At 39.4% G+C, this 12,172-nt stretch overlaps 1 protein-coding gene across 3 annotated transcripts in view; it reads left to right on the forward strand.

Moving 5' to 3' along the window:
- The window catches only part of LUC7L3 (LUC7 like 3 pre-mRNA splicing factor), a 41,969-nt gene that overhangs the window by 26,827 nt on the left and 2,970 nt on the right, over nt 1-12,172 (forward strand). For all 3 annotated transcript variants that reach the window (XM_034789646.1, XM_034789648.1, XM_034789649.1), the window contains exons 8-10: nt 1,248-1,531; nt 3,395-3,555; nt 12,053-12,172. The exon at nt 12,053-12,172 is cut by the window's right edge. In XM_034789646.1, the coding sequence (XP_034645537.1) occupies nt 1,248-1,531; nt 3,395-3,555; nt 12,053-12,172 (565 nt within the window). The remainder of the gene's footprint in view (nt 1-1,247; nt 1,532-3,394; nt 3,556-12,052) is intronic.

A 12,172-nucleotide genomic window follows, 5' to 3' on the forward strand; every position in this document is an offset into this window, starting at 1 on the left:
ATTTTTTATGTACAATATCCAATTTACAAGGATACCTGTTTGTGTGTTTTCACTTTAATGGAAATATGCTAATCACATACAAACAGAACTCCTGACATTAGCAGGGTGTTATCGGAAACTTGAAATCAATATAATGGCAAGCAATTGGGGATGCACCATGGAACGGTAGCCTTGAGTTGGCGTTAGGCTCCTGAGAACTGATGCTAAACTCTACTGCAACAAAACTCTGAGTTTATGAACTCCAACAGAGTTTAGCATCATCCTGGTGAAACTTAGAAGTGCCACTCAGCTGGAGGCTGAAATACGGGATATAACCAACTTTAGTTAGCTGTTTGGAGTTCAGAAAATTTGAGGATGCACTATTAAAATATTTTAAAATGAGATACCTAATTTTCCGTTCCCATAGGTTGGATGTTTTAGGAGGAATGTAAATTGGGTAGAATCCTAGAGTGAGCAGTTAGGCCAGATCTACACCACAACTTACATCAGTATAACTACGTCGCTCACAGGTGTGAGAAATCTACATCCTGGAGCAATGCAGTTATACTGATCTAACCCCCAGTGTAGACAGCACTATGTCAATGGGAGGGCTTCTCTCATCGACATAGCTGCCACCTCTCAGAGAGCTGGATTAACTACACTAATGGGAGAGCTGCTCCCATCAGTGTAGTAGCATCTTCACTGAAGCCCGACAGCAGCACAGTTTCACTGCTGCAGTGTTTTTAGGTATAGACCTGCCCTTGTTTTGTGTTTTTTGTACTGTCGTTATCGTGTGTGTGTGTGTGTGTGTGTGTATGCTTTTACAAAAATAACTTTAAGAAAAGAAGTAACTTCAGAGGGATTTATGGTGACATCTTAAATGTATTAAAGGTAGATCCTAAGGTTTTTCTTGTCAGAACCACAAAATAATTATATTTACTCTATAACTTGGATCTCCTCCACAGATCCTCAGTTATCATCCTTTTCTTTCTGCAAAGAATACTTTGTGGGGTCCCCAAGTCTTTTTTTAATCTTAAATATTAGGTACTGCCCAGGTGAATGAACCATCCTGATGAGCAAAGGACTTGTTCAGCTGACTTAGAAGCGCTATTAAGCAGGTTATGCTTTGGTTTGACGATTAAGTGTAACCCATTGAAATCTAATATGTCTCCTCGCACTTTTATAGCGGTTTAATGATGCTGAATAGTTTCTTCTGAATAAATTTTATCTTCATTAAATCCTTGCTGTAAACACTTCTTTTTTGTAAGGAAAAGTTAAGAAAAAGAACTGAAGAACCTGAACGTGATGACAAGTTAAAAAAAGAGAAACAAGAGCGAGAAGAGAGAGAGAAAGAGAGGGAGCGTGAAAGAGAAGAGAGGGAGAGGAAGAGACGACGTGAGGAAGAAGAAAAGGAAAAAGAGAGGGCACGTGACAGAGAAAGACGTAAGAGGAGTCGTTCCCGTAGCAGACATTCAAGCAGAACATCTGACAGAAGATGCAGCCGGTCACGGGACCACAAAAGATCAAGAAGCAGAGAGAGAAGGCGAAGCAGGTACCTTGATTAGGGACCATTGATTTTTTCAAGTGAATTTATAATGGTGTTCCATGCACGTAAGAACCTCTAAACTATATGATTTCAGGCTTCTGTACCTGTAAAGGAATGGTTGCTGTAAAGAATTTTGTTGGCCGATCAAGACAAGGACCTATGCTAACTTGATTGCTTTTCTCTGTTTTACTGTTTGTAACAACTTTTGAATACCACAGCCAGTTGATTCAAAAAATTCAGGGAATGTTCTAGACATCTCCTGTACCAACAGAAAAGAAATAAGAATTGTATGGAGAATGGGGGCACACAGAAGCCCGAGTATGGGGGAAGAATGTGGGACAAAGGTATGAGTAGAGTGGAATTGGTGGGGGGAGAGGTGGACTGAGCCCCTGGCATGGGGTGGTGTTGCATGGACTGTTTGAAATAGAGGGATATGAGCGAGTAGCACAAAGGTTGCTTGTGGGAGCGAATGAAGGAACGCAAAGAGCCCCAAGTGTGTGTAATGTACTCAGCCTACTGATGCAACAAAAGTCTTGTGTACACTTACGGTGGTGTGACAATTACACACTCACTGATTTGTAGCTATGTGTGGCAGTGAAAGAGCTTTTCTCCACTGCCTCCCTCCTGCCAGAGCCTTTTTCTGTGGCAGAGAAAGCCTCTGGCAGTGAGACACTAAACTGCTAAAAATAGCAGTGTAGATGTAGGAGGCACTACTTGGGCATGCAGAGAGCTGCCATGTATGATATATATGCCTCAGGTTCAGATGTGTAGGCTGCTCTACTCCCCTCAACCGTGCCTCACTCTCTCCACTACTGTTTATACCTATGCCAGCTGGGCATGCAGTGGGTGTAATCTACATGCCACTTAAGTGTAGATGTACCTAAAGTTTTGCCACCCTTTAGTGGTATATAACTGCAAAATGTTTAGCCTTGTTTATGAAAACACTGAAGTGTCTCTGTATTTGTAGTTTTGGAACATAAGGAAGTACCATTATCTCCCTTTTACAGTTGGGAAACTGATGTACACAGAAGATACATGACTTGCTTGAGGTCATACCGGAAGTTTGTAGTAGAGCATAGCATTGAACCTAAGTCCTCCTAGTCCTGGGTTACACCATAACCACTGAACCAGGCTTCCTTTTTGATGTTCCTCTCAGTTGATCAGAAACTGCTAACTCTATAATGGAATTGGCTGAATTCTGTAGCTGTAGATGACAAATTTCTTTACATCACTTTGTATTGATACAGTACAAAAATAAAACAGGAGGAGGTGCATTGAAACCATTGAACAGAATATGACTTTGGACAATTGATCTAAAAATATGGAATCAGTTAGAGGAAGCTCTAGAATCATCACTTGATGAAACTGCTCTTCTATCAGGTCCAATATAACCTCTCCAGAGGTGGACAGTTCTTGCTGTTTCAGAGGATGAATCAAAAGAGAAACTGCCATGTATTAAAACTCACCGCCATATTGGAAGTGGATGAAAACATCGTGATTTTATATATGTTGATGATGTAAGCATGATAGTTGACATACACTTCCATCATAAAGTTTAAGTGATCATTTTTTTAAAGCTCTGATTTAAAAATCAGTATTAAAGCTTTTCCTGAGAATTATTTCTTGTAGCTGTGGATGTTTGAAGAAGGCAAAGAAGGGTGGACAGAGAACTTGTAAAGTACTGAAAAATGTTCCTGGAAGGACAGAGTTTATAAGAAAGACTTGATATTCCTCATAAATATTAAACCTTTTCTTTATAAGCCGGCATAAGAGCAGAATGGTAACCTAGTGGCAAATTAATGAAGATTTTTTATTTTGAGTTGTAAATGACAGCTGATATTTTCTCTTTCAACTACTTCTAAATGTAAGGAGCCGAGATCGACGAAGAAGCAGAAGCCATGATAGGTCAGAAAGAAAACATAGGTCTCGCAGTCGGGACAGGAGACGATCAAAAAGTCGGGATCGGAAATCATATAAGCACAGAAGCAAAAGCAGAGATCGAGAACAAGACAGGAAATCTAAAGAAAAAGGTTAGTTTATGTGAGATTTTAAGACATGCAGAACTGATGTTACCCCCGAGACCTGTCCTTTCAGTCAAGGACTGAAAGATCTCTTAGGATCCCTTCAGAGATTTGTAAGCAGCCCGTATGTGTCGCTACTACATGACTTTGAGACACGCTTCCCTTTCTCTTCATATCCTCCTGCCTCCTTGAAAAATGTGTGTTTCGCCTACTTACCTAGTGTTGTAATTCTCAAAGAAAAGCACACTACTGTGCAGTTCCCAAGCATTTTAGCCCGTTGACACATGCTGGCTGTTTGGCTTTGGAAAACCCCACACATCATTCTAACTCTCTCTAAATATATTTGATTACATCTTCTACTGCTGCCCTTAGAAGCGAGTTCTCCTTATTACTCTTGGACACTTCTGTAAATCTTAACTAGCTTCCCTCGTTGGTATGTATTTTGTTTTGGTTTTTTTAGCTGGACAGTCTTATGACATCTTCATTTTCTGTCCACTTCAATCATATCCTCTTAATCTTCTTTGTCTAATAAACATAACCGTAGTTTTCCCTAACTTCTGAGACCTTTCAGCGTCTTGGCCTGCATCCGTACCATCTTAGGTTGTGATTCCATCAGATTTCATAAATTAAGCAAGATCTGGTATATACAGTATATGGGGAATCTCGAAGAAACACCAAATTGTTCCTCAGAATTGTTTTATGGCAATACATGCTACGTCAAGTAATACAATGAATGTTTAGAAGGTGGCTCTCTTCCCTTTGAATCAGTACTGATCCAGTGCTCCCAACACAGACTGTTGTTAGATTGGGCTATGCTGCCAGAGGTTCCATCATTCATAAAAGATGTAAAACTGGTCGTGACCACTTGTGAATATGAAAGATCCATAGTACTTTTCATAATACAAAGGTGTTAATTCCATATCCTGGCTAAATTCCCATTTTTAATTTTCTCTGCAACTTCATTCGGATACACTTCCTGATCTAAACCGTTTTGGGTTGCTGTATGCTTTCAAACGGCTGGCACATTTCACAATAGAGATGGCTTCATTTCAGTGGTGGGTAAAATGATTAATATATATCTAAAAAGTACTTGGAGATCCTCTGGGGTGAAAGGTGCTATATGAATGTGGATTATAGGTTAGCTATTTGCCCTGCTCTAATTTTTCCCATTTCTTCAGTAGACTCTGGATTGGTTCTCAAAATATGGATAACACTTCAGATGTTTTTTTTGCCTGACCTTTTTTTTTTTTTTCTAGGCCAGTATAACCTTTCTGTTGTATACTGTGATACATTTCATTATTTGGTTTCCTCTCCACTCTGTTCTGCTTAGTTGTAAGCATTCTGCAAGCTTGTATGCTTTGCTGCTTGCTTGTTCACTGTTGCAAGTGGTCAGATCTAATGCTAGGCCTGTAATGCATACTTGCTTGTAACTTTTACCTCCTCATATGTCTATTATTTCATTGACCTAGATTATAAAGCAGATTTTTGGTATTCAATTGGAGGAGCCCTCTTTAATCCTTCACTAATACTGTGTGTGTGTGTGTGTATGTGCATACTTATAACTTTATACCGTAGTTGCTCGAATTATTTCCATTATTGAGCTCTTAATTAGGTTTATAGCTTCATAATTCTTTTCTTTATAGTTTTATAAATAGGGGTGTAGTGATTTCATTGAGTTAAATTTTCCTTCTGGTCATCTTTTTGTTTGCTACTTACTACCTCCTTCCCCCAGGACTGAGAACATACATAAGAACATAAGGACGGCTATACTGGGTCAGACCAAAGGTCCATCTAGCCCAGTATCCTGTCTTCCAACAGTGGCCAATGCCAGGTGCCCCAGAGGGAATGACCGGAACAGGTAATCATCAAGTGATCCATTCCCAGTTGCCTATTCCCAGCTTCTGGTGAACAGAGGCTAGGGACACCATCCCTGCCCATCCTGGCTAATAGCCATTGATGGACCTATCCTCCATGAATTTATCTAGTTCTTTTTTGAACCCTATTATAGTCTTGGCCTTCACAACATCCTCTGGCAAAGAGTTCCACAGTTGACTGTGCGTTGTGTGAAGAAATACTTCCTTTTGTTTGTTTTAAACCTGTTGCCTATTAATTTCATTTGGTGACCCCTAGTTCTTGTGTTATGAGAAGGAGTAAATAACACTTCCTTATTTACTTTCTCCACACCAGTCATGATTTCATAGACCTCAATCATATCCCCCCTTAGGCATCTCTTTTCCAAGCTGAATGGTCTGAGTCTTATTAATCTCCCTCATATTGAAGGGACATGTCCAGTTCCAATACATCTCTTTTTGAGATAGGGTGACCACTTCTGCACACAGTATTCAATATGTGGACGTACCATGGATTTATATAAAGGCATTTTCTATCATCTTATCTATCCCTTTCTTAATGGTTCCCAACAATCTGTTTGCTTTTTTGACTGCTGCTGCACATTGAGTGGATGTTTTCAGAGAACTATCCACAATGACTCCAAGATCTCTTTCTTGAGTGGTAACAGCTAATTTAGCCCTATAATTTTATATGTATAGTTGGGATTATATTTTCCCAATGTGCATTACTTTGCATGTATCAGCATTGAATTTCATCTGCCATTTTGTTTCCCAATCACCCAGTTTTGAGAGATCCTTTTGTAGCTCTTTGCAGTCTGCTTGGGACTTAACTATCTTGAGTAGTTTTGTATCATCTGAAAATTTTGCCACCTCACTGTTTACCCCTTTTTCCAGATCATTTTATGAATATGTTGAATAGGACTGGTCCAGTACAGACCTCTGGGGGACACCACTATTTACCTTTCTCCATTCTGAAAACTGACCCTTTATTCCTACCCTTTGTTTCCTATTTTTTAACCAGTTACCACTCCATGAGAGGAACTTCCCTCTTATCCCATGGCAGCTTGCTTTGCTTAAGAGCCTTTGGTGAGGGACCTTGTCAAGGTTTCTGAAAATCTAAGTACACTGTATCCACTGGATCCCCCTTGTCTACATGCTTGTTGACCCCCTCAAAAGAATTCTAGTTGGTTGGTGAGGCATGATTCCCCTTTACAAAAACCATGTTGACTCTTCCCTAACAAATTATGTTCATCTATCTGTCTGACAATTTTATTTTTTACTATAGTTTCAACCAGTTTGCCTGGTACTGAAGTCAAGCTTATCAGCCTGTAATTGCTGGGATCACCACTGGAGCGCTTTTTAAAAATTGGCGTCACATTAGCTATCCTCCAGTCATTTGGTACAGAAGTGAATTTAAATGATAGGTTACAAACTACAGTTAGTAGTTCTGCGATTTCACATTTGAGTTCCTTCAGAACTCTTGGGTAATACCAGCTGGTCCTAGTGACTTATTACTCTGTTTAGTTTATTGATTTGTTCCAAAACCACCTCTAATAACACCTAAATCTGGAACAGTTCTTCAGATTTGTCACCTAAAAAGAATAGCTCAGGTTTTGGAATCTCCCTCACATGCTCAGCCGTGAAGACCGATGCAAAGAATTTATTTAGTTTCTCTGCAATGGCCTTATCGTCCCTGCGTGCTCCTTTAGCATCACGATCATCCAGAGGCCCCTCTGATTGTTTAGAAGGCTTCCTATTTCAGATGTATTTAATTTAAAAAATTTTTGCTATTACTTTTTGAATCTTTGGCTAGCTGTTCTTCACATTCTTTTTTGGCCTTCACTTGCCAGACTTTATGCTCCTTCCTATTTTCCTCACTAGGATTTAACTTCCACTTTTTAAAGGATGCCTTTTTGCCTCTCACTGCTTCTTTTACTTCGTTGTTTAGCCATGGTGGCACGTTTTTGGTTCTCTTACAATGTTTTTTAATTTGGGGTATGCATTTAAGTTGAGCCTCTATTATGGTGTCTTTAAAAAGTTTCCATTCAGCTTGCAGGTATTTCACTTTTGGAGCTATACTTTTTAATTTCTGTTTAACTAACCTCCTCATTTTTGTGTAGTTCCCTTTTCTGAAATGAAATGCTACAGTGTTGGGCTGTTGTGGTGTTTTCCCTGCCACAGAGATGTTAAATTTAATTATATTATGCTCACTATTATCAAGCAGTCCAGCTATATTCATTTCTTGGACCAGATCCTGTGCTCCACTTCGGACTAAATCAAGAATTGCCTCTCCTCTTATGGATTCCAGGACTAGCTGCTCCAAGAAGCAGTCCTTTAAGGTGCCAAGAAACTTTATCTCTGCATCCCACCCTGAGGTGACACGTACCCAGTCAATATGGGGATAGTTGAAATCCCCCATTATTATTGAGTTTTTTATTTTAATAGCCTTTCTAATTTCTCTGAGCATTTCACAGTCACGATCATCATCCTGGTCAGGTGGTCGGTAATATATCCCTACTGCTATATTCTTCTTATTAGAGCATGGAATTACTATCCATAAAGACTCTGTGGTACAGTTCGGTTCATTTACAATTTTTACTTCATTTGATTCTATGCTATATTTCTGCCACTCCCCCACCGGCATGACCTGTTCTGTCCTTCTGATCTATTTTGTACCCTGGTATTACTGTGTCCCATTGATTATTCTCATTCCACCAAGTTTCTGTGATGCCTATTATATCAATATCCTCATTTAATATGAAGCACACTAGTTCACCCATCTTATTATGTAGACTTCTAGCATTTGTATATAAGCATTTTAAAAACTTGTCACTTTTTAGCTGTCTGCCATTACATAATGTAATTGAATGGGACTTTTTTTCATTTGACTTTCTCATCAGATCTTACATTTATTTTATCATTTTCCATCCTCTCCTCCTTACTAGGATATAGAGAATCTCCATTTATAGATCCTCCCGTAAGGGATGTCTCTGTCTGAACCACGTGCTCCTCCACACCTGTTGGCTTTCTCCCAGCCCTTAGTTTAAAAACTGCTCTATGACCTTGTTAATTTTAAGTGCCAGCAATCTGGTTCCATTTTGGTTTAGGTGGAGCCCATCCTTGCAGTATAGGCTCCCCCTTTCCCAAAAGTTTTGCCAGTTCCTAATAAATCTAAACCCCTCCTCCCTACACCATTGTCTCATCCATGCATTGAGACCCTGCAGTTCTGCCTGTCTAACCAGCTCTGCATGTGGAACTGGAAGCATTTCAGAGAATGCTACCATGGAGGCCCTGCACTTCCAATACCTAGCAGCTTAAATTTGGCCTCCAGGACCTCTCTCCTAACCTTCCCTATGTCATTGATACCTATGTATACCATGATCACCAGCTCCTCCCCGGCACTACAAGGTCTTTTCAGCTCCTGGTAACCTTAGAAGTGTAATACTAGATTTGGGGAAATAAATGATCTGTTCAGTAAACCATCATAGTATTAATAAATAGCATAGGGCTGTGGAACAGGGCTATGATGCACGTTTTTCCAGTAGAGGGATACATGCACTCTAAAATCTAGAATGAATTCTGCATTCACTGCAGAGAGCAGGGAAGTTTATTTTGCTGGGAGGTAAAATGTTTCTAAATTTTACTCCACCCCATTTTGCGAGACTTAAATTACATGGATCGGGCACATCAGTATTTAGCTTTGAAGGTCCAAGCAACAGAGTTGCAATAAATAGAGACACTGTTAATGTGATGTCAACTGTGAGTGCTCATTTCTTGGGCCCAGAAGCAACGCTCCATCGTCTGCAGCTGCTCCACAATTGCCACCTTTTTTGATATCCCTTAACAATCTGTCCTTGAAGAAATCGTCATGTCGTTGTTGTTTCTTCCTGCGGGCTTGCAAATACCAGAGGATCATGCATCCTGTATTTGCAACATTCATGAGCACAGTGCAGAGCTATGCAGTCTTGGTGCCATGTTGGATTGTGGGATTTTTTTTTTAAAGGTGTGAAAATTAAGGGATGTGGATAGCATTGTGGGATGCCAAATGTTGCATCTCATAGGGGAACTTGACCCCTAGCTCCCAGAGATCCCTGCACAACTCATTCCACAACACCTTGTGAAAATTTGCCAAAAGGCATTATGCTGGATGGTGGCACATGACACAGTGGAATACCTACCCATGGTGCATCATACTTTGCATTGACACAAGCTCTCCTGGTGAGGACGCACAGCACTGATGCAAGCAACTAAGTATGCACACGTAGGAGCAATATACAAACTTCAGCAGCTGTACGCTAACACAGCTTTCGTCAACCAAAGGTTTTAGCGTAGACATGGCTTTAGTCTACTTTGTGTGCATGCACAGTGTGTTTTGGATGCTAAGACTCCTGCCATTTGAATTCTTGCTTTTTTTGTGACTTTACAGTAGTTTTCATAGTTACTGTGGGTCAGGATTTTAAAGTGAGCAGCAAGGGTTGGCTGAAAATAATACTTTATATGGTGCCTTTCTTCTTGAAATCTCAAATTGCTTTACAAACATGAATTAAACCCCCATGCCACTGATGGTTTTTGAAGCTGCAAATATTCACCCAGAAATATTTGTGCGTCCATTCAGTCAAGAAACAACCAATATTAGGTGATCTGAACTGATGAATCACAACTAATCAACATAAATCATATAGGGAGCCTATAAAAATCTACAGAGAACTATTTGTGATCTATCCACAATAATAAGTACAATGTTGTGAGATAATTTTAAATAACTGTGTTGAAGGAACTTCCTTTACTGTCTGCTTGCAGATATCACTGGTGCTGAAGGAAGCTAAATTCATTACAGATTAATTGTTACAAATATTTGCTCAGTTCTAGTTAGCAAACTCCAGGAGCTATGATGTAATTTTCTTGTTCTTCAGGTCCTCGAAGACGGGGGTTCTTTGTATAGCTTCATCTTTCGTACAACAGGTTAATGTTTATATCTTCTGAAAAAGTTCTCTTTCCTATCTATCCAAACGCAAAAAACTGCACACTCTGCACATCCATAGAGCTATTATCTATCATACCTACATAGGATAGAAGATCAGTTTATTGGACTGACTAGTAGTCCACTGCAGGGAAACAAGACTTCTGTTCCTCAGTGGAGCTATGTGTGCATCGGCAATACCTATAAGGCACAAAGAGAAGACTTTTCAACAAGGTCATTTGGGGTGTAATCCACCTGAGTAGCTACAATACTGAGGGCAGACAGATATGCAACACTATCAGAAGACTTCTCCAGTTACCTATTTGGACATCACTAAATGCTTTTTCCAAGCACTATAGGCAGGATGTGCTTCTTCAGTTCCAGTGTTTTTTAGGCAGTTGTCCTGCCTCTTGTGGGTTTGATTTTGGCCGTTTTCCTTGCTGTTTGGTGGTCTGTCCTAATAAAACTGTTGTGCAAACTTTCTCTGTGTAGATATACTAATTGTTTCTTCAAACTTAGCTTTTTCACTTATGTCTTTTAAAGTGTAGAATTGCTATGCCAATCCAGATGTGCCACCTTGCAAATAGCTTTCTTGGATGTTTTTAACTTGTTTTATGTATTTGGTTCTTAGCTGCTTGCATATTAATCCATCTGAGGGACAGTCAATGTTCTTGTCTGTATACTGACGTCCAAGAACTTGTTTTTTCAGTCTCCACCTATTGGGCAGAAGGTTGGCCCTGTGGTTTGAAGTGATACAGGATAAACTAGTATGTTTTGTTTTTAAATTTACTCATTATTCAGTTTACAGACAATACGGATTTTAAACTTCAGCTGTAAATGTGTGAATTTTTTTTTCCCCTACTGGAAAACTTTGCTGCTTCCGTTACATTTTCTTCACTCTACTTTATGATTGTAGAGGAAAAGAAAATACCAGTTTTTCAGCAATATATCCAATTCTTTATTCACCATTCACCCTCCTAGTTCTTGAAAAAACTGGGGTCCCATCAATCTGTTGCTCATTTGTTTTGTAAAATAGTGCCTTTATATCTCTAGCAGTCTTTCTTCCCCAATCTTTTATCATTTAAAGATGAAGGATTAATAACATATCTCAGAGAAGCATCATTACATTTTGTCCTGTTGAAGTTGACTTTGGTATTCCCTTTGATTCTTATTTTAAACCTAGCTAAGTTATGTTTGCTTGTTTTTCCTGGATGTTCATTTATTTTCTTCCTTCTGTAACAGTGGTTAATAACAGACTGAATAGCAATGCCTTATTATCCCTTCATTCTTTTTGGTTCCCTTTTCAAGAACCAAGTTTAATAACCAGTGCGTAGCCTCCCTTGGCACACGTATCACACACACACAAAATCTATTCAGAGCATAACACTGAATCCAGTGGTAAAGCACTCATGAAGCACATCCACATAAATCACTGTTGGTTACACTTTTTCCCAATTTCTATATCTCAAGGTAAAGTTGAGTAATTGTCACACTACTGCTATGCTGTCCTTCCTCCTTTTCACCACTTTTAATTTTGCTTCTTTTTATTTTGCCCGGTTACTCTAAAGCCTATACCTATAACTGTGACTTTGTTACTGTTTCCAATTTGAGATTGTCCCACCTCCTGTGTTCCACTCCTCACTTGTGCAATGTGTTTTACTTTGAAATCCATGGTTAATGTCTTCTTTCATGGCAGAAAAGAGGGCATCTGATGATAAAAAAAGTAGTATGAAGTCCAGTAGTCGAGAAAAACAGAGTGAAGACAGAAATACAGACTCGAAGGACAGTGATACTAAGAATGAGGTCAATGGGACCA

This window comes from Trachemys scripta, chromosome 14 (assembly GCF_013100865.1).
Source record: "Trachemys scripta elegans isolate TJP31775 chromosome 14, CAS_Tse_1.0, whole genome shotgun sequence".
Taxonomy (NCBI): domain Eukaryota; kingdom Metazoa; phylum Chordata; order Testudines; family Emydidae; genus Trachemys; species Trachemys scripta.